Below are 23,393 nucleotides of genomic sequence, written 5' to 3'. Positions count from 1 at the left end.
TGCTACAGACAGGCAATCTGATCATCGCCTGTATGTAGCAGAGCCGATCGGATTACAGAAGCTTCTTGTCTCCCGGGGAGACTATTGAAGCATGCCAAAAGTAAAAAAAATGTTTTTAAAAATATTAGAGATATAAAAAATATATAAAAGTTAAGATCAACCCCCTTTCGCCCCTTTCAAAATAAAATATAAAAAATCAAACATACACATATTTGGCATCACCGCATTTCAGAATTACCCAATATATCAATATAAAAAAAAATTAACCCGAACGTTACACGGCGTAACGTCGCCACAACATTGCATTAAAACGTCAGCTTGGCATGCAAAAAATAAGCTCTCACCCAATCCAAGATCCAGAAAAATGGAGACGCTACTGGTCTCTGAAAATTAAAAATAAGCTCTCATCCAATCCAAGATCCTGAAAAATGGAGACGCTACGGGTCTCTGAAAAATGACGATATATATATATATATATATATATATAATTTTTTTTTTCTCCACTTAAATAAAAAAGAACCTATACACGTTTGGTGTCTGTGAACTTGTAAAGACCTGGATAATAATGGCAGGTCAGTTTTAGCATTTAGTGAACATGTTAAAAAAAAAAGTGGGATTGCACTTTCTTTTGCAATTTTATCGCATTTGGAATTTTTTTCCTGTTTTCCATTACACAATATGTTAAAACCAATCGTGTCGTTCAAAAGTAAAACTCGTCCCGCAAAAAAACAAACCCTCACATGGCCATTTTGACCAAAAAATAAAAAAGATATCGCTCTGGGAAGAAGGGCAGCAGAAAGCGAAAACGCAAAAACATAAAATGGCTCGAGGGTTAAGGAGTTAATAATGTCCCTATCCTGGGAATTTATGTCAGCCTTTATGTCTACTACCTTACTGAATCACAGAGGGGGGAAAATGAACATTATTCTCACCTTTCTGCGCTTCCCCTGTGTCCTCTTGCGGCTTCATATTAAGCGTGGTCATTAAAAAGGCCACGGATTGCAATTGGGCATTTTGCTCTGTGACAGGTCGCACTCTAACTCCACATACAAACAAAAAGCACAGAATGACAAATGTGCAAAAATACCTTGCAATAAGACATATAACAGTAGTCAGCAAGTGCTGATAAAAGGTAATAACAAACACAGGGTATTTAGTCTATACGTTTTTTTGCAAAAAAATGTATACCAAGCTGCCTCACCAACGTCAAGGTAACCCGTATTGAAGCAGTCCCTATCTAATGTATTTAATACCTGAACATATGAACTGTGTCTAAATGAGCAGGATTAAGATAGGCGCTTTCTGGTATGGGCACGTGATGCAAGACAGCTCCTTATGTGCATGTCACACAAGAGAGGGGTGGGGTCTCTCAAATCATGTGTTTGTTATTACCTTTTATCAGCACTTGCTGACTACTGTTATATGTCTTATTGCAAGGTATTTTTGCACATTTGTCATTCTGTGCTTTTTGTTTGTGTTTCAGCCAGGGTGGAGTGAACATGGTCCAACAGACTTGTTCACATTGTGCATGTCACATGTGTGTTTTTAATCTAACTCCACATAGCAGTAACATTGAATGGCCGCCGGCCTATCAAAGGCTGCGAATGTCAGCGAGTGGCCTTTTTGAGGCCAGAGGCCATTTAACATCACTACTATGTGATGTTGGCAAGCCGCCTGTCAAAGAGCAGAGCGGACTGTCACAGCTACAACTGGTGTTCATTTGACACATACCACGATTCATGATGCACAGATAGGAAATATAGGTATAGTACAATGCCAAAGTTTTCACTTACGGTACTTCTTACATTACATGAGTTATAGCTATTGTAAATTTTACAATAGCTTACAGAAACTGGCGAATCCTCACAGCTCACAGCCCACAGAGTGACTGCAAACTTATCTTTTTAGACTGGACAGTATAGACCTCCATACTTTATTATGGGCACCACATAGTCCTCCCTACAGTATTATAGGCACCACTTAGTCCTCCCTACAGTATTAATGGCACCACATAGTCCTTCATACAGTATTATGGGCACCACATAGTCCTCCATACAGTATTATGGGCACCACATAGCCCTCCAAGCAGTATTATGGGCACTACATAGTCCTCCATATAGAATTATGGGCTCTTTACATTGCTCCATATAGTATAATGAACCCCATATATAGCTCCATACAGTATAATGGGTCTCATATATTGCTCCACACAGTATAATGGGCCCCATATAATGCTCCATATAGTATATAATGGCCCCCTATATTACTCAATACATTATAATGATCCCATATATTACTAAATACAGTATATAATGGGCCCCATATAATGCACCATAGAGAATATTGGCCCCATGTATTGCTCTATACAATATCATGGCTCCATATATTTCTCCATACAGTATAATGGCCCCATATATAGCTCCATACACTATATAATGGTCCCCATATATTGCTCTATACAGTATGTAATGGGCCCTATATATTGCTTCATACAGTATATAATGGACCCCATATATTGATACATACAGTATATTATGGCACCCATATACTGCTCCATACAGTATATAATAGGCCCCATAAAATGCACCATGCAGTGTAATGGCCCCATATATTGCTCCATACAATATAATGAACCCATATATTGCTCTACACATTGTAATGGTCCCCATATAATGCTCCATATAGTATATAATGAGCCCATATAATGCTCTATACAGTATATAATGGGCCCCATATAATGAACCATACAGAATATTGGCCCCATATATTGCTCCATATAATATCATGGCCCTATATATTGCTCCATACAGTATATAATGGTCACCATATATTGCTTCATACAGTATATAAAGGACCTCATATATTGATATATACAGTATATAATGGCTCTCATATACTGCTCCATACAGTATAATGGCCCCATATATTTCTCCGTACAATATAATGGACCCATATATTGCTCTACACATTATAATGGGCCCCATAAAATCAATATAGTATATAATGAGCCCATATAATGCTCCATATAGTATATAATGACCCCCATATATTGCTCCATACAGTATATAATGGGCCCCATATAATGGACCATACAGTATAATGGCCCCATATATTACTCCATACAGTATAATGACCCCCATATATTGCTCCATACAGTATATAATGTGCTCTGTATAATGCTCCATAGATTATAATGGGCCCCATATAATGTTGTGCGCATAAAAAAATCAAATACTCACCTTTCCCGTTTCCTGCGGGTCCATTCTGCTCAGTGTCTCCTGACTCTCTGCACTGCTGAGCACAGAGGGTGCGCTGTAGTGATGTCATTGTGCCCTCTGCCCTGAGATGTCACAGAGTCAGAAGACACTGAAGATACTGGAGCTGCGGGGAACAGGAGAGTTGAGTATTCAAGGGGAGGACCCAGTGCCACCTTCGGGCTTCCCCAACTCACAGGCCCCATTGCGTGCCAGTGTCCTCGATGGCAAGTGCCCCCTCTTTCTCCCAGGGCCCCAGCACTTGCCTGGGTGTACTGGGTGGTGATGCTGGCCCTTGTCATCACAGCGGGTCAAGTCAGCTTGTGCGCACGCCTCTGACTCCTGAACTTTTAAAAGGCCCGTGCCTTCAAAAACTTTTGTTATTTTCCTTCTTCTCTCTCTCTCGTGCGGCGGCCCATCAGGCATTTCATCTGAATCCCGTCAGGCGAGGTTCGACCCTTCATAGATGTTGCAAAAAATCCATTGCGAATGGATTTCTTGCAGCTTGCATGTCGCAACCACAGTTTCCGCAATGTGTTGCAGTGTGACCCCATTCACTTGTATTGCATTGCAACGTAGTAGTGAAACAAAGAAAACGTTGGTCGTTCTACAAGTATCGCACCAAAGCCATAGTGTTGCTTTAGACTTATGTATACATAATCAGAAGGAAAAAGTAAGGAATATTTCTGAGACACATTACGGTTATTCATGTATATTTTCATTTTCAAATATTCATTAGCTGATCTGATTAATTGCTCGACAAATCGACGTGATAGTTTTTCTTTTTTTGTATGTTAAAGGGATTTTTCAGGACTTTTACATTGCTGGCATATCCTTAGCATAGGTCATCAATATCAGATCTCTGGGGGGGTCAAACATCTCGCATCCTCACCCATCAGTTGTTTACAGCTCCAACCAAAGATGATGTATACTGTCAACAGAACTGAAATACCATGGCCCGACACACTCCATGACCACTCCTGGATGCTGCAACTCAGCTTCCATTGAAGTGAAAGGGAGATGACTGCAATACTAGAGAGCATCTACGATACACTGTGTGGAGGTGTCAAGTTATGGCTATGTATGCTTTGTTCATCTGTCCATTGGTGAAGCAGTACAGCTAATTGGTAGGTTACCAGGTGTTAGACCTCCCACTAAGCTATTATTGATGACCCATGCTAAGGATATGTAAGCACTATATACAGTTACTATATACAGTATACTATATACTGATTTCCTATTCTTCTGCATGTTGGTCGCACTTAAATGTTTCAGATCACCAAACATATTTAAATATTAGACAAAGATAACACAAGTAAACACAAAATGCAGTTTTTAGATGAAGTTATTAAAGCATAAATTAACTGTGGTATATCACATCTTTGGGAAGCTGAGTTTAAATTCCCTGGCCACACCCATGCCTGATTACTGCCACACCTGTTCTCAATCAAGAAATCACTTGAATAGGACCTGCCTGACAAAATGAAGTAGACCAAAAGATCCTCAGAATCTAGACATCATGCTGCAATCCAAAGAAATTCTGGAACAAATGAGAAACAAAGTAATTGACATCTAGCCATCGGAAAAGCTTAAAAAGTCATTTCTAAAACTTTGGGATGCCCTGCAAACCACAGTGAGAGCCATTATCCACAACTGGCTAAAACATGGAATACTGGTCAAACTGCCCAGTAATGGCCGATCAACCAAAATTACCCCTAGAGCACAGCGAGAACTCATTCAAGAGGTCACAAAAATCCCACAACATCCAACGAACTGCAGACTTGCCTTAGTTAAGGTCAGTGTTCATGACTCCATCGTAGAAAAGAGACTGGACAAAAATGGCCTGCATGGCAGAGTTCCAAGATGAAAACTACTGCTCAGCAATAAGAACATAAAGGCTCATATTAGTTTTGCCAGAAAACATCTTGATGATCCCAAGACATTTGGGAGAATACTCTGTGGACTGACGAGACAAAAGTTGAAGTTTTTGGTGTATGCCCCATTACATATGGCGTAGAAGTAACACAGCATTTCAGAAAATGAACATCATACCAACAGTAAAATATGGTGGTGGTAGTGTGATGGTCTGGTGCTGCTTTGCTGCTTTAGAACCTAGAAGACTTGCTGTGGTAAATGGAACAATGAACTCTGTTGACTGCCAAAAAATCCTGAATGAGAATGTCTGGTCATCTGTACGTGAATCGTGACCTCAAGCTGAAGCTCACCTGGGTTTTGCATCAGGACAAAATATATATAAACTTGGCACACACCAAAGGTTTCTGATGCAGAAAGGTGATTTTTAATTATACAACAGTACATACATACACAGACGTTTCGGTCTAGGACCTTCATCAATGTACTGTGAAATATAAATAAAGATGAAAATAATACAATTAAAAAAGAAAGTATATACAACAATATATGGGTTTTCTAGGTAAATACTTTTGAAAAAATGCTGAGACATCGGTCACATTATCGCACATAATAGATATTGGCAGAGACTAATAAATAATCATGAAGAACAAGATCAACGTAGAAAAGAACACACATACCGATATATTGTACTGTGAGATTCTTAGTGACTGGGCTTTGTGAGATAGACCTGGGAGAGGATAAAGGTGCTATAATAGCCAATATAACTTAGTAATGTCCGTGACACTCTGATTAAAGCAGATATTGGCTCCCCTGGCCCTCTAAAAAAGCAACAACGTTTTCTATCAAATCCTAAATTCGGCACTTTCCCCTGCCTGCAATGCACGCAATGTAATAACGTACAGAAAGGTAATTTCTTCTACCATCCCCATACCGGTATGTTTCTGCATCAGAAACCTTTGGTGTGTGCCAAGTTTATATATATTTAGTTCACGGATTGGGATCCTACTTGGGCACCACCTACAATTCTCAGGGTTGTGCCAACGGTTTTGTTCTTACATTGCATCAGGACAAGACTTTGGAGTGGCCTATTCAGTCCAGACCTTAATCCAATTGAGATGCTGTTGCATGACCTAAAAAAGGCAATTCATGCTCTTAAACCTTCCAATGTTGCTGAATTGCAACAATTCTGAAAAGATGAATGGGCCAAAATTCCTCCAAAGCATTGTAAAGACTCATTGCCAGTTATGGCAAACACTTGATTGCAGTTTTTGCTGCTATGGGTGGTCCAACCAGTGATTAGGTTTAGAGGGCAATCACTTTTTCACACAGGGCCCTGTAGGTTTGTATTTATTTTTCCCTTAATAATAAAGCCCTTCATTTAAAAACTTCATTTTGTGTTAACTTGTGTTATCTTTGTCTAATATTTACATTTGTTTGGTGATCTGAAACATTTAAGTGTTACAAACGTGCAAAAAATTAGGAAATCTGGAAGGAGGCAAACACTTTTTTCACACTAACTGTAAGTCCTGAACAAGCACTTTTTCATAATTTACAAATATATTGTACTCATGAATACTGCTCCATTGCAGTTTTGGTGAAACACTGTTTTATCTGCTATAGATCTACCAGTTCTCTGAAAACTGAGCTCTTTATAACCTGGCAGCTTTCACTGTGCACAGTGCATAGGCAGAAAGCTGCCATTCAGTGTTGGAGGCATAGTTGGATTATTTGGCAGCTGGTTTTCTATTCCTCTAGTGATAATCTCCTGCTGACTAAAAAAAACAATTGTTTTATAAAACCCACAACAATCACTAATTTTGTGAATTAATTGTATACAAAATCTAGGTGATAAATGGATTGTAACAGCTGCTCACTGCCTACATCACGAATTGGAGGAAGAGAATGCAGTTCTTACTCAAGAAGACCTTTTAACTCCATCTTCTTTCAACATTATTCTAGGTAAGTGGACATTAGAAGCAATGCCAACACTTTGCTGTCGTCTTTAGGACTCATGCAGACACAGGTATAAATTGGACACATGCTATCCCATTTTTAATCATTCATTACTTTCCTCCAAGTCTCGAATGAGATTCACGCATTCAAGTGTATGAATGTGAGAAGAAATATCGTATCCCACACCAACCATCAGAGTGGCATCCGATTTTTACACTTATATTTCTATTATAAACCTAGAAAACTGGATGTGATCATGTACGTTTTAACGTAGTTGCACAAAATTGGACCGAATAAGAATGTCACATGGACGTAAAACATGGACACATGGATGGCACATGGATCAAAATCTGATGAAAACTGAAAAAATAGTCTGCATTTTCTGAATTAAACTACCATTTTGTTATACGCTTAAGTGAACATTGCTTTATGCAAAGCAACAATGGGAACCAACCACAGGTGGGCACCATAAAACCCAGTGTAAGCAGTTTATTGAAACCTTTAAATTTACAACTATTATTGCAAATTGTCCATAAAAGCGTCACAGATGCCACAGTCAAATGTCAACAAAGACCGCCCCACCAAATAATTATAGTAGTATGCTCACTATCCACAGGCCTATTGAATTAATAGTACAGTAGCATGTAAAAGTTTTGGAACTCGACTGGAAGTTACTTTTCACTAATGTCTCACCAAGGTTTATAATTATAGAAATAAAAATTAACCCCTTAACGACCGCCGATACACCTTTTAACGGCGGTAGTTAAGGGTACTTAAACCACTGGGCCGTTAATTACAGTATAGAGTATTAGGGTTTATCAGGGCTAGTCTGGGACAGCCGTCATGGAGTGGGGGCGAGAAATAATCCTACCTATTAGGGTGCCAACCTCCACTGTTAGGAAGGGATAGCAGGATAGTGTAGGGTCAATACAAGTTATTGTTTAATTAGGTCATGTATATTTTTTGACTGGATTGGGGGGTGTTTTTTACCTCAATTAATTGATTAAAGATTATTGCTTTAAAAGGCAATAAGCAAATTGGAAAGAAAAAAATGGGGTTTTAGATTGCTTTGGAATAAAATGATCAGGATTAAGATGCAAAAAAAATTATTCCTAGCCACTGATACCTGGGTCTAGGTATATACGATCAATATATGTAATCGGCAGCAGCAGACAGTAATGGAATGGACCCTCTTGATGTATGCAATGATATCTATATACCCACATACAGTGCCTGCATGCATTGCATTGATATGTATATAGCCACATACACTCCCCTGCCTACCTAGCACTGCAATCTATATACCTCCCGTAATTAGTCCTTAGAAGGACTGTTGGTTTAGCTGGATTTGTGGATTCTATGATGGTATACTCATACCAACTTACAAACCCCCAAATCTGACCCTATCTCAAACCCCCAAAAAATGCCTAGAGGCAGCTTCAAAAAATGAGCATAAATCAAAAAGGAAAAAGAAGCTACTGTATATGCCAAACAAGTTAAAATTACAAAACTTTATTGAGACAATATTAAAAACTTACATAAAAAAGTATGTGCAAAATAAGGACAAAATGTGCAAAATGCCACTCAATCAAGGTAAGTAAACTAATAAATATCAGGAGAAGCCTGTAATAATATATTTAAATAGATAGTGGGAAAGACTTCACTGAAATAAGTGTGGTATGCTTGCAACAATCAGAATAAATACCCAAATAGATTCTGAGCATAGGGAAAAGGACACCTCCCCATATAATGATAAGTCAAAAAAGATCCCAAGATATAGTGTGTATTAATGGAGGCTCAAAAATATGCCCTAATGTCCAAGGAAGTATGGCTCAAAGAAATATCCATAGAGCAAGCAGCCTAGAGGTACATACCGTAAGTAAATCAAGGTGACCAAATTGTAAAGAAATATAAATAGAGAGGAGGTTTCCCTACATTACCTTAAGTGGTGTGTACTTTAAGGGTTACTGCCACCACTTAAGGTAGTGTAGGGAAACCTCCTCTCTATGTATATTTCTTTACAATTTGGTCACCAAATTTTACTTATATACCTCTAGGCTGCTTCCTCTATGGATATTTCTTTGAGCCATACTTCCTTAGACATTAGGGCATATTTTTGAGCCTCCATTGTTGCACAGTATATCTTGGGACCTTTTTTGGCTTAGCATTATATGGGGAGGTGTCCTTTTCAGGGATACCGTCTTTTCTGTCCAGGCCTATTTGATGAGTGTTATTTTTTTTTAAATTTTAAAAGGAAGAGTAAGGGGAAGATGACCACTGATATGAGCTCTCACTCTCACAATAAGATGTAGCAGATTAAATATAGAGGAAGGAGGGCAGGGAGGGATTTGGGTGGGGTTTTGAGTGGGTGTGATAGGTGCTGGCTTACAGACCAGTGCAATGCATGATGGAACTTGTAGTAATACAACACAGGAAACCATGATAGAGGAAGTTGTTGATGAACCCCATCAGAGCTGCAGCCAGCCATGAGAACGTGCTGTTACAGCATTATAAAAGGTAATAATAATAAAATCACTTAATGCATGTATTGAGAGGCACAAAATAGCAAGGTTTATTAAAAAAGAACAGTTATGGTACTAGACAACCTCCTTAATATTAAGGGTGATGTCCTCTTAGGACAATCCTATTTTACATGCTCTTCTACATGGCATCATACAAGCGGGAGAAGTTGTTTAACAGTGTGACACTGGTAGATGTGGATCCACTGAGTCCAGGCTTACCCATTAGGGGCATAACTGATTGACTTCCACGTCTTCACTAGAACCTCTGATGGTGAGGCTAGACTTGGCCTCTGGAAGTCACCAGATACCAATCCAGGGTAGTCCCCAGGTCTGCAGCGGCTGACCGTAGGGTCAGAAACACGTGTACAAGATACAGGGGGATGAAGGCAAAGACCTGGTCAGACAATCCAAGGTCAGGGTAGGCAGCAAGGGTTCATAGACATAGCCAAGGTCAGGAGAGGAGAGATCAGGATAAATGGGTAGGGAAACTGGGTCAGAAAACAGCTGAAATGATACAAGAAAGCACCTTACAGGAATCTAGACAGAAACTGAATTAGAACCTTAGATCAAGCGAGGAGTGGTGGAAGGAGCTGTCTTAATAAACCCCCCTGCTGCTTGGGGATAGGCCAGAGGATCACACTTCTGCAGGACATGATGGGGTTACATACTTGCAGAAAGTGGCTGCACGTCCCTATAGCCAGGTGTAAATTTACCAGCAGCAGGAAGATGCAGCAGGGTTGGAAATGCTAAAAAAAGGCAGCTCACAGAGACAGCCCATGACTGGGGATAGCAGAGCAGTGTAGTACTGGATGGGGTGGTGCTTATCACCTGTGCGAGTCATGGGCATGACAAACAGTGACATTTTCCTTCATTGCTAGGATGCCAAGGAAAACCTCTTTCACTAAAAAAAATGATATTATCAGATAATACATTTCAATTTATGAACATTCACATAGGACAGTTTTATTTTTTTAATTCACAAATTTATATTCTTAAGGTTATGAGGGACACACAAGAAATCTGATTATACATACTTGCGGATGTTTTTACTTGTTTGCATCATGTCATTTTCTGTTGAGTCTATCAGCAAAGTTAAAATGCACAAAAAAGATTATTTTGTCTAGATTGCTCTGTTGATTGTGAGTCCACAGCAAAATCTGCAAATCCAGAAAAAAACATATAAAATTAAGAAATAGAAATGTTGATACTGTATGCTGTTGAGTTTTCCTCTCCTAGCAATGCTTTTCAATGCCAGTTTCAGTGCATCCAAGCCTGTCTGAATATGTAGAGAAAATGGCAGAAAGATCTACACAATATAGTGCAGATGTGCCACAACAGACTTCCATTCACATAAAGGAAATTTCAATACAAAGAACCATATTTATTTAATTTTCCTTTTCCCAGGAAAACACAGGACTTTCAAAACTGATGATACCGAACAAATGCTGCAGGTCAAGAACTTTGTTCTGCATCCCAAATATAACAGCAGCACATTTCAGAATGATGTTGCCTTGGTGGAGCTATCCAGTAAAGCTTATCTCCATGATTACGTGCTGCCTGTTTGCTTACCAGAAGTTGAAGTTCAGCCAGGTACTGCAGGTTCTGCTTACAGAATGTGATGATTGGATAATATAATCATTTGCAGCTATGTGATACATTTTTAAGTATTGGATATAAAAAATGTAAATGATGATAATCAGTGAATCAAATTATATTTCTGAACTTTCAGATAACTTTGTAGTAGTGAGTGGATGGGGCAAGCAGTTCTTGAAAAAGCAGCCCGAGACTCTTCTGGAGGTATTTTATCTTTCTTTCTTTCTATCCTTGAGGATATTTACAGCAAGCCTTGCAGCTTGACAAATCCTAACAATGTGTATTGTACACTCCACTAGAATTCTGCTTGTTGGTTACAGCAGGCATTAAATGATCGCACGTATGCGATTTGCATAGTTGCCATCACTTTTTCACTAATCCGCTACTATCAATAAAAATTTTTGCGAAGATGCTGAAACTCTAGTCAGCAAATGACCGCAACAATGCAAAACGCGTGCTTGTGGTCACGTGATGACTGCTGGAGCTTGCAAGTGAAGCCAAATCCTAACTATCTGTACATTACACACAAAGTTCCTCAGAGATGGGCAATCCCTTTAAAATCTGTAATGTGTTGTATTTAGCAGATGCAGAGAAAATACCATGGAAGTATATTTATAAAGGATAATACATTGGAAATAAGGAAACAAAATCCAAAGTGAATGTTCAAAAGAGAAATGTAAAGTAAATCAATATGTGATATGGCTGCCCTTTGTCTTCAAAACAGCTTCAAAGTTTTTCTAGGTACACTTTCAAAAAGTCAGATTTTTTTTAGAATTGTAGTGTATGAGTAGCGAAATATACCAAACGAGTGATAATGATCAGCATTTTCATACAGTATGTAGGTTGAAACACTTTACCTGCTTAATATCAAAATGATTATTTTATGAGGCCAGCTCTGGAGTCATTCAGGGGATCTATTGATATTGTGAACTCTGGTGAGAAAACGGCTTTCCAAAACTTTTATTTGAATGAAGATGAGATGCGATATAATACTCACCCCATGGAAAAAGTAGCACTGATCATGCCAAGACAACCCATTTAAGCTTTTTTGGATGTAGAAACCCTAAAAGAATAGTATTTTTAGAGTTCCTTCTTAATTCTACCCTCTATTAATGTAACTACTTTATCTTAAAGGGTAACTACAGTAATCTTCTATATATTTGTAAAGTGACATAAAGGCTCATTAGAAATTCTGTGGTTCCATACTGTGCTCTGCTGCTGAGTGCTTCTTTCCCAAGTTTTGAGGAATGTCAGGGCCCATGCCCCTATCAATGAGCATTACTAAACAATGGCTACAACATATCAAAGTCTTGTCTTTCCAATTTTATACAGATTGTATAACGAAATCTTAGTCAACAATCATTAGAAATCTTACTCAACATCATGCACAGCTTTATTTCGACAAAAGAAAATTCTGTTTATTTCAAATCATCTACACTTACCTCCCAGATCTGTGGCACTCATCCACTCTAAACCATGTGTCCCACCACTAGTCTCCTGATATAAGCAATGCAGCCAAGCACAGTTCTCTCTGAGTGTAAAACTATGTGACCGGACCCTCCACCTCCATTTCTGCAGCAGTTATTCTCACCTTAAGGCCGGGGTCACACTTCCGAGAAACTCGCACGAGTCTTGCACCTCAATACCCGGCACTGCCGCCAGCACGCGGACCGGAGCGTTCAACTGCATAGAAATACATGCAGCCGCACACTCCGGTCCGAGTGCCGGTGGCAGTGGCGGTTATTGAGGTGTGAGACTCGTGCGAGTTTCTCGGAAGTGTGACCCCAGCCTAATGCTTTGCACCTGCTATGTATAGAGCAGACTAAACTACACAGGTTCCACATATGGCATGGCATCCATTAGAATTAAGCATACCTCAACATTTATTTCCTAATTTGTAGGTAATTTTAAATCCCATCAAATCTGGCCAAAAATGCTCACAATGCACCACTTTTAGGGCGCCTGCAGAAGAGATTACGAGAAATTGTCCAAATTTCATCCAGAATTTTAATCCGTTTGTCCGTTTTATGTAATAGAAATGTATCTTTTGTGTTCCGTGTGGGATCCTTTTTAATATGCACCCATAGATTTTAATGGGTGAGTCTCATCTGACATTTGGAAGAAAGTAGGGGATGCTGACTTTTTTTTCACATGGACAGTTGGACCGAGAAAAGAATTGTTCATCAGAACATCAATATTGAATTCAGTGTTATTGTCCGTGTGATATCTGTGAGTTATTTGATTAAAAATTGTACAGCACGCATTCTATTTATATGATCCGCTGCATGAGCCCTAAGGCACATGAATCCTGCTTCCTTTCAGGTCTTTTGCACAAGTAAAAACATTCTAGTTAGGTGGCATGAACCACAAAGTATTTTAAGAGTGGTCAGAAGGACAAGATTTTAAAAAGACCCATCATCGGGTTAGTTTTTGTGCTAACTTTATTCCTGCTGATTATAGCATTTATTTATTTTTTTAAATCCACCATATGGTTCAAGAGATATGGGCCTTTTTATGTAATGGTAATAATGTTTATGGTCTTTGACAAGGGGAAAAAGTCCTTAGAGAGATGGTCTAGAGAATTCTATATGCAAACGCCCCCTTGTAAACACCTTAAAAATTAGCACTGATTGAAAAGGACCATATCTCCTGAACCATATGGAGGATTTAAAGCAACAACAAAAAGAAGATTACTCAGGGGAGCAGTGGGAATGAAATAAGAGAAAAAAATGGTGCTCTTTAAGTTAAGGACAAGGAACTTGGCACGGTTTATGTGGATATAAATTGATTTATTTAGAAAAAGCAACCCACTTTGAAAATGATAGATCAGATCATCATCAGATATTAGGGCATGTAAAAGAAAAAATATGCAATCAAAAATTGACGAAATACATGATAATGTGAATGTATACAAAATATAAATCACACAATGTCTTATTTGCACAGGAATACAATGGTTGCAGAATATGCATTACTATTATTTGTGAACTTCAAAATTGTCTTGCAAATATTTATAAACTCCTGGGGATATCTATTTCTAGAGCAAAATCCTATAAGAAAATGGAGCATATTTATAAATTAATCTTTATTAATTCAACATGGTAAAAAGATTAAAATTACAAAGAACAAGTAATGCAAGAAGGAAAAAATGGTTCTATTTATACAGTTATATATAGTGTGGTAGATTGGATCACTCAACTTCTCACAGAGGTAGACATAGGAACGTTTCTCATTTCATTCTTCTACTGGTTAATTTAAAAGGTAAGGCATAAATCAGTGCAAAGTTCAGCAAAATGAACACGGCCTTTCTGGCATAATGGGAAAACAAAAAAATAACATATAGTACAGTCTACGTGGCTGCGGGGATTCGACCACTCAGGGAAAACAAAAATGTTCAGCTCACTTCATCACAATAGAGGCACTGAACGCTGAATGATTCAGAAGACTAATTACCTAAAACCCATCCTACAGCCTTCCACCCAATCTTCAGCTGTTCACAAAATAACCAAGCCCTTAACATGGCCAATTAACCCCTCTCCACACTTAGTGTGCTGGAGCATTTTCCTCAGGTTCATATCACTGAAGCCAACATCCTCAGTGATACATATCTCTCCTCCAGTACTTTCCCAGTGAACTTGTCACAGTAGTTTAATAATTTAATAACGCTAAATAAAGTGTCCCTATACAAAAATGTGCAGACACAAAATGACACCATCCATATGAACACCTAAATGGAAGAAAACTGTGTATAATCATATATCAAATGAATGAAACCACAAAAAATAATATATGATATATGTGACATATCAAAGTAATAAGCATCCATAGACCATTTAATATTGTAATGAGTATAAAAGCATATATATTGCTGGGATACTTTGAAAGGGAACTGCAATTATTTAAAAAAAGAGATAGTATGATATTATAAGTAGCATTAAATAATATAAATAGCTTTACAATGGAAAAATGTAATAGAATTAATTGTAGGCCTTTGTAAAAAAATGGAATAGTCTATCAAAGAAGATGAAATGCAGTTCCTTTCAAAAAGGGCAAGTGCTAAAATACACTGCTCAAAAGAATAAAGGGAACTCTTAAACAACAGAATATAACTTCAAGTAAATCAAACTTCTGTGAAATCAAACTGTCCACTTAGGAAGCAACACTGATTGACAATCAATTTCACATGCTGTTGTGCAAATGGAATAGACAACTGATGGAAATTATTGGCAATTATCAAGACACACTCAATAAAGGAGTGATTCTGCAGGTGGGGACCACAGACCACATCTCAGTACCAATCCCATCAAGGAAAGCATCTGCAAGGAGTTTGCATGTTCTCCCCGTGTTTGCGTGGGTTTCCTCAGGGTACTCCGGTTTCCTCCCACATTCCAAAGACTTACTGATATCGAATTTAGATTGTGAGCCCCATCGGGGACAGTGATGATAATGTGTGTAAATTGTAAAGCGTGTGGAATATGTTAGCGCTATAAAAATACCGATTATTATTATCATTAATGCTTTCTGGCTGATGTTTTGGTCACTTTTGAATGTTGGTTGTGCTTTCACAGTTGTAATAGCATGAGACGGACTCTACAACCAACACAAGTGGCTCAGGTAGTGCAGCTCATCCAGGATGGCACATCAATGCGAGTTGTTGCAAGAAGGTTTGCTGTGTCTGTCAGCGTAGTGTTCAGAGGCTGGAGGCGCTACCAGGAGACAAGCCAGTACACCAGGAGATGTGGAGGGGGCCGTAGAAGGGCAACAACCTAGCAGCAGGACCGCTACCTCAGCCATTGTGCAAGGAGGAACAGGAAGAGCACTGCCAGAGCCTGCAAAATGACCTCCACCAGGCTACAAATATGCATGTATCTGCACAAACGGTTAGAAACCAACCCCATGAGGATGGTCTGAGTGCCCGTCGTCCACAGATGGGGGTTGTGCTCACAGCCCACCACCGTACACTACACTTGGCATTCGCCACAGAACACCAGGATTGGCTAATTCGCCACTGGTGCCCTGTGCTCTTCACAGATGAAAGCAGGTTCACACTGAGCACATGTGACAGACGTGAGAAAGTCTGCAGATGCAGTGGAGAGCGATTTGCTGCCTGAAACATCCTTCAGCATGACCGGTTTGGCAGTGGGTCAATAATGGTGTGGAGTGGCATTTCTTTGGAGGGCCGCACAGCCCTCCATGTGCTCTCCAGAGATAGCCTGACTGCCACTAGGTACCAAGATAAGATCCTCAGACGCCTTGGAATACCATATACTGGTGCAGTTGGCTCTGGGTTCCTCCTAATGCAGGACAATGCCAGACCTCATGTGGCTGGAGTGTGTCAGCAGTTTATGCAAGATGAAGGCATTGAAGCTATGGACTGGCCCGTCCATTCCCCAGACCTGAATCTGATTGAACATATCTGGAATATCATGTCTCGCTCCATCCACCAACGTCGTTGCACCACAGACTGTTCAGGATTTGGCGGATGCTTTAGTCCAGGTCTCGGAGGAGATCCCTCAGGAGACCATCCGCCGCCTCATCAGGAGCATGCCCAGGTGTAGGGAGGCCATACAGGTACATGGAGGCCACACACAATACTGAGCCTCATTTTGACTTGTTTTAAGGACATTACATTCCACTTTAATTTTGTGTGTGACTCCAAATCCAGGCCTCCATTGGTTAATAAATTTGATTTTCATTGATTATTTATGTGTAATTTTGTTGTCAGCACATTCAACTTTGTACATAAAGTATTCAATGAGAATATTTCATTCATTCAGATCTATGATGTGTTATTTGAGTGTTCCCTTTATTTTTTTGAGCAGTGTATTTTGTATACTGTATAATTCATATGCGAGTAAAGGTTGGTACAGAGCAATCTATGTGGCATCATTTTGTAAATAACAAAGACTACCTTATAGTATTTACAAAAAAAGGCTTCTAAAATCTGAAATGGTAAATCATAGAGAATAGTTTCACAGCAAATGGTTGTTTGAAATTAGTACAAGTCACAGTATGATACATAAGTTAGAATAATTTTACCATCGTTTGCTGGTTCAGTACAAATAGGACACCCTTAACTCAAATTTCTTCATGAGGGGTGAAACACAATGAATTCTATTCAATTTTTCCATGATAGAGCAATTTATTGTTCCACATCTTCAACATCTTTATCAATGATTTAGATGAAGGAATTGAGGGTAAACTGTTTAAATTTGCTGATGACTCAAAGCTAGGAGGGATAGCTAACACTAGAAAAGAGAGAGAGAGGATTCAAAAAGATATAAATAAACTGGAGCAGTGGGTACCAACTAACAGAGTGGTTTTTAACAGGGAAAAATGCAAAGTATTACAACTTGTCAATAAAAATGAAAAAGCAAAGGAGGAATAGGGCTAAGCAACAGCACATGTGAAAAAAACTTGGGTATACTAATAGATCACAGACTGAACATGAGTCAACAGTATGATGCAGCAGCAAGAAAGGCAAATGCAATTCTGGGATGTATTAACAGAAGCATGCCGTCTAGATCATGGGAAGTAATTATCCCCTTCTACTACTCTTTGGCCAGACCTCATCTGGAATACTGTGTCCAGTTTTGAGCACCATATTTTAAAAAATACATCAACATACTGGAGCAAGTTCAGAGAAGAGCGACCAGAATGGTGACCAGTCTGCAAACCGTGTCCTATGAGAAACGGTTACAGGATTTGGGAATGTTTAGCTTGCAAAACAGAAGACTGAGAGGAGACTTAATAGCTGTCTACAAATATCTCAAGGGCTGTCATATTGTAGAAGGATCATCTTTATTCTCATTTGCACAAGGAAAGACTAGAAGCAATGGGATGAAACTGAATGGGAGGAGACACAGATTAGATATTAGAAAAAACGTTTTGACAGTTAGAGTGATCAATGAGTGGAACAGGCTGCCACGAGAGGTGGTGAGCTCTCCTTCAATAGAAGTCTTCAAACAGAGGCTGGACAGACATCTGTCTGGAATGATTTAGTGAATCCTGCTTTGAGCAGGGGGTTGGACCAGATGGCCCAGGAGGTCCCTTACAACTCTACGATTCCTCCCAAATCTCTCTGTATGGCTAAGTAGTACTGCACAGCCACATATGGAGTGTCACGGTCACGTGTGTCTGGACGCAGCGAGTACCGCAAGGCGAACCCATATGGCACACGTGACCCTGGATACACCGCCTCCAGTGGGGCGAATTTAAATAATGAACACGTGCAGCTGGATACACCGCCTCCAACTGGCGAATTTAATCATTACACGTATATATAAGTCTGGAAACCCCGCCTCCAGTAAGGCGAATTTAAACAATAAGGGAAACCTGGGAAACCTTAACAATGGTGGGCCCTGCGATAAAGAATAGGGAAGTGGAGACCTCCTGAGCTCCCCTGAGCCAGTGTCCCTGCAGTCCTTACGTTCCCTATGCCGGTTCCGCACCGGGCGCGCAACAGGAACCTAAAAACCCTATCTCGCCCTGAACCTAAACCCTCACTAGGGAATTGGTCGGTGCGGAAACTAATCCCACCACTGCACTAAAACACACATGAGGAAAGATGACCAAACAGGGGAAACACCACTTAGCTTTGCTCTGTTGCGTACGCTCCTAGCAACAGAGCCCACCACCTGTGTGCATCTTCTCCTCCACCCGGATCCATCACCATAACTGGATCCTTCACCATAGTGCAGCCTTGGAGCAGAGTCCACCACCAGTTGCAGCTGTCCAATAACAGAGTCCCAATGATGAGTTCAGCTTCTGCCCAAAGTCCAGCATGCTTGAGTCCAGCTCTCAGCAACCAAGTCCCGCATGCTGAGTGCAACTCTCTCCATAGTCATCACTCCACCAAGCCATGCAAGCACTTCCTGCCAACACAATAAACTGTGACTCCACCACGCCATGCCAGCCCTTCTTGCAGACCATCTAGCTGCCACTTGTCCCCTCTGGCTGGGCTGCGCAGGACTCATGTTCAGCTTCTTCCTCCCCCAGGCTTACTTGTGCAAGACTAACACACAATCAATATCACCAACAGTGATTGAACCCACCTGGCTCCCTTTTATAGAGCCTAACACCTGATTTGTAATTGCATTCACATTAACCCTAAAACTAAGGTGTGATACCACTCACCACCACTGGGGCAACTTAGAATGAACGACACCACGTGTAATAATTCTAATGGCCACCGGGGGCAATCAACCCACTTTGGCACCTAGCCAAAGAAAAAAAAGTTCAACTTGTTCATTTAAACTGTCAGATCCACCTTGGATCATGACATGGGGTATTGCCACGTTCAGTAGAAATTGTTGGACAAATATTGGTGCCATTTTTACCCACTTCTTGTGTGAAAATGTAAAATCTAGGGCTAAAATAAAATTTTGGTGGTAAAAATGTAGTTAATTTTTCTTCACTGTCCAATGGTGTACATTTCTGTGACATACCCGTGTTGTAAATATGATCACCGCATCCCTAGATGAATTCAGTAAGAGGTGTAGTTTGTAAAATGGGGTCACTTATGGGGAGTTCTGCTGTTCTGACACCTCATGGGCTCTTCCAGTGGGTCATGGCACCTGCAAACTGTAACAGTAAAATCTGTCGCTCTTTGCCTTGTGAGCTTTGCACTGTGCCTGAAAAACATTTCCTGATTACATGTAGGGTATTGGCGCACTCTGGAAAAAATGGACCTCAGTTTGTTGGTAGAAAAAATCCTATTAGCCCTTATAAAAACTAAAAACTTGGGGCTGAAACAACATATTAATGGTAAAAATGTAATTTATTCTTTCTTCACTGCTCAGTGGTATAAAATTCTGTGATGCACAAGTGGTGTCAATATGATCACTGCACCACTAGATGAAATCAGTAGGAAGTGTAGTTTGTAAAATGAGTTCACATATATGGTATTTCTGTTGTTCTGGCACCTCAGGGGCTCTGCCAATGTGACATGGTGTCACGGACGTGGTTTGTGGAGCTACTATGTCACTGACTGCGGATAGCCTGGAGGGGTGTGACTAAGCAAGCACCGGACTGTTCACTAGAATTTCTGATGGTGAGGTTAGACTTGGCTCACAATGAATGCCAGGTGCCCCTCCAGGACAGACCAAGGATGCGCAGCAGCTCGACCCAGTAGGACAGATTGAATAGTGCAGCAGGCAGAGTTTGTATCAGAGTGCAGCAGGCAGATTTCACATCAGAGTGCAGCAGGCAGATTTTGCATGATAGTGCAGCAGGCACAGTTCGCATCAGAGTGCAGCAGGCAGGATCTGCACCAGAGTGCAGCAGGCAGGATCTGCACCAGAATGCAACAGGGACTGGTACGCAACCTTAAGGCTCCATCACACATAAAGATGCACCAGCAATCCCGACAACGATACGACCTTGTCAGGATCACTGGTGTATCGCTATATGATCGCTGGTGAGCTGCCAAACAGGCAGCTTCACCAGCGATCAGCACCAGTGAAGACGCTGGTCTCTAAGGTAAATATCGAGTTACTAAGCGGCACGTGTCACTTAGTTACCCAATGTGTACCTTAGAAACCTGCGTGCTCTCGCCGGGAGCTGCCAGCACGCAGGTTTCTAAGGTACACATCGGGTAACTAAGTGATGCGCGCCGCTTAGTAACCCGATATTTACCTTAGAGACCAGCTCCCAGCGCCTGCTTAGAGCGCTGGGAGCCTCGCTGATCGTTGGCTCATGCTGCCACACGCAGCAATGCGCGCTGGCCAGCGGGAGACCAATGATCAAAAAATGGCCCAGGCCGATCGAGCACGATCAGCGATACCCGGCAGGGGGGGCGGTCGCTGATCCCTGTCACACACAGCGATCTCGCTGGCGAGATTGCTGTGGCATCACAAAATCAGCGATCTCACTAATAGACTGCAGAAGGTTGCTCAGGCTCCTCCCAGTGAGGAGAAAGCAATATATACATAATGTCCCACAGCCATTGGCTGGGGAGGAAATAGCAAGTGCACACGCTGGCTCTTTAAGAGGGTGGGAGCACACAAATGCGTGCTCTAAGGACATGGCTGGAGGCCCGGCTGGAAGCTCTGCTGGAAGCATTCAGACATGGAAAAGGGAAGAACCGACTGCAGTGTGGGTGAGTGAAGTGAAACGCCGGAGACCCTGCTTGTCAGAGCAGGGATCCGGTGCGGTGCTAACAGTACCCCCCCTTTACAACCCCTCCTCTTCAGGCCATTGAGGAAGTTCCAGAGGAGAATCGGAGTGTGAATGTTTTTCTTCGGCTCCCAGGATCTCTCTCTTTGGGACCAAGTCCCTTCCAGTCGACAAGGAAGAAGGTCTTGCCTCTCACCTTCTTTATGGCCAAGATGTTCTCCACCTCAAAAACATCACCAGAGGCAGTTGGCATGGGCATGGTACTGGGATCTTTGAATCAGGGGCTCTATTATTTGACGGAATAACAAATCTGCAGGTCGTCAGGCATCTAGGAAATAGTGACCACAATATTGTACAGTTTCACTTGTCTTTCGCTAGGGGGACTTGTCAGGGAGTCACAAAAACACTGAACTTTAGTAAGGCAAGGTTTGACCAGCTTAGAGATGCCCTTAATCTGGTTGACTGGGACAATGTCCTCAGAAATAGGAATACAAATAATAAATGGGAAATGTTTAAGAATATCCTAAATAGGCACTGTAAGCGGTTTATACCTTGTGGGAATAAAAGGCAAGTAATAGAAAAAACTCAATGTGGCTAAACAAAGAAGTTAGAGGGGCAATTAACAGTAAAAAGAAAGCATTTAAACTACTAAAGCAAGATGGCTCAGTTGAAGCTCTAAAAAACTATAGGAAGAAAAATACTTTATCTAAAAAAACTAATTAAAGCTGCCAAAAAGGAAACTGAGAAGCACATTGCTAAGGAGAGTAAAACTAATCAAAAACTGTTCTTTAATTATATCAATAGTAAAAGAATCATAAGTGAAAGTGTAGGCCCCTTAAAAAATTGTGAGTAAAGAATGGTTGTAGATGATGAGGAAAAAGCTAATATATTAAACACCTTCTTCTCCACGGTATTCACGGTGGAAAATGAAATGCTAGGTGAAATGCCGAGAGACAAAGAAAACCCTATATTAAGGGTCACCAATCTAACCCAAGAAGAGGTGCGAAACAGGCTAAATGAGATTAAAATAGATAAATCTCCGGGTCAGGATGGCATACACCCACGAGTACTAAGAGAACTAAGTAATGTAATAGACAAGACATTATTTCTTATATTTAACCCCTTCACCCCCAAGGGTGGTTTGCACGTTCATGACCGGGCCAATTTTTACAATTCTGACCACTGTACCTTTATGAGGTCATAACTCTGGAACGTTTCCATTGATCCCGGTGATTCTGACATTGTTTTCTCGTGACATATTGTACTTCATGTTAGTGGTAAAATTTCATTCAAATAACTTGCGTTTATTTGTGAAAAAAATGGAAATTTGGCAAAAATTTTGAAAATTTCGCAATTTTCCAACTTTGAATTTTTATGCCCTTAAATCACAGAGATACGGCACACAAAAAACTTGATAAGTAACATTTCCCACATGTTTACTTTACATCAGCACAATTTTGGAACCAAAATTTTTTTTGTTAGTAAGTTATAAGGGTTAAAAGTTGACCAGCGATTTCTCATTTTTACAACACCATCTTATTTTTAGGACCACATCACATTTGAAGCCACTTTGAGGGGTCTATATGATAGAAAATACCCAAAAGTGACACCATTCTAAAAACTGAACCCCTTAAGGTGCTCAAAACCACATTCAAGAAGTTTATTAACCCATTAGGTGCATCACAGGAATTTTTTTGAATATTTAAAAAGAAATGAACATCTAACTTTTTTCACAAAAAAAATACTTCAGGTTCAATTTTTTTTATTTTACCAAGGGTAACAGGAGAAATTGGACTGCAAAAGTTATTGTGCAATTTGTCCTGAGTACGCTGATACCTGATTTGTGGGGGGGAACGACTGTTTCGGCGCATGGCAGAGCTCAGAATGGAAGGAGCGCCGTTTGACTTTTTCAATGCAAAATTGGCTGGAATTCAGATCGAACGCCATGTCACGTTTGGAGAGTCCCTGATGTACCAAAACAGTGGAAACCCCCCCCAAATCACACCATTTTGGAAACTAGACCCCCTAAGGAGCTTATCTAGATGAGTGGTGAGAACTTTGAACCCCCATGGGTTTCACA

At 40.4% G+C, this 23,393-nt stretch overlaps 1 protein-coding gene across 2 annotated transcripts in view; it reads left to right on the top strand.

The window, feature by feature from the left end:
• Positions 1-23,393, top strand: part of MASP1 (MBL associated serine protease 1) — a 245,757-nt gene that overhangs the window by 190,796 nt on the left and 31,568 nt on the right. For both annotated transcript variants that reach the window (XM_073589389.1, XM_073589388.1), the window contains exons 12-14: positions 6,975-7,088; positions 11,009-11,194; positions 11,334-11,401. In XM_073589389.1, the coding sequence (XP_073445490.1) occupies positions 6,975-7,088; positions 11,009-11,194; positions 11,334-11,401 (368 nt within the window). The remainder of the gene's footprint in view (positions 1-6,974; positions 7,089-11,008; positions 11,195-11,333; positions 11,402-23,393) is intronic.

Source organism: Dendrobates tinctorius, unplaced genomic scaffold (assembly GCF_039654945.1).
Source record: "Dendrobates tinctorius isolate UK_male_01 unplaced genomic scaffold, ASM3965494v1 ptg000107l, whole genome shotgun sequence".
Classification (NCBI taxonomy): domain Eukaryota; kingdom Metazoa; phylum Chordata; class Amphibia; order Anura; family Dendrobatidae; genus Dendrobates; species Dendrobates tinctorius.
The sequence above is the reverse complement of the archived record's forward strand: the minus strand, read 5'-3'. Positions and strand labels throughout refer to the sequence as shown.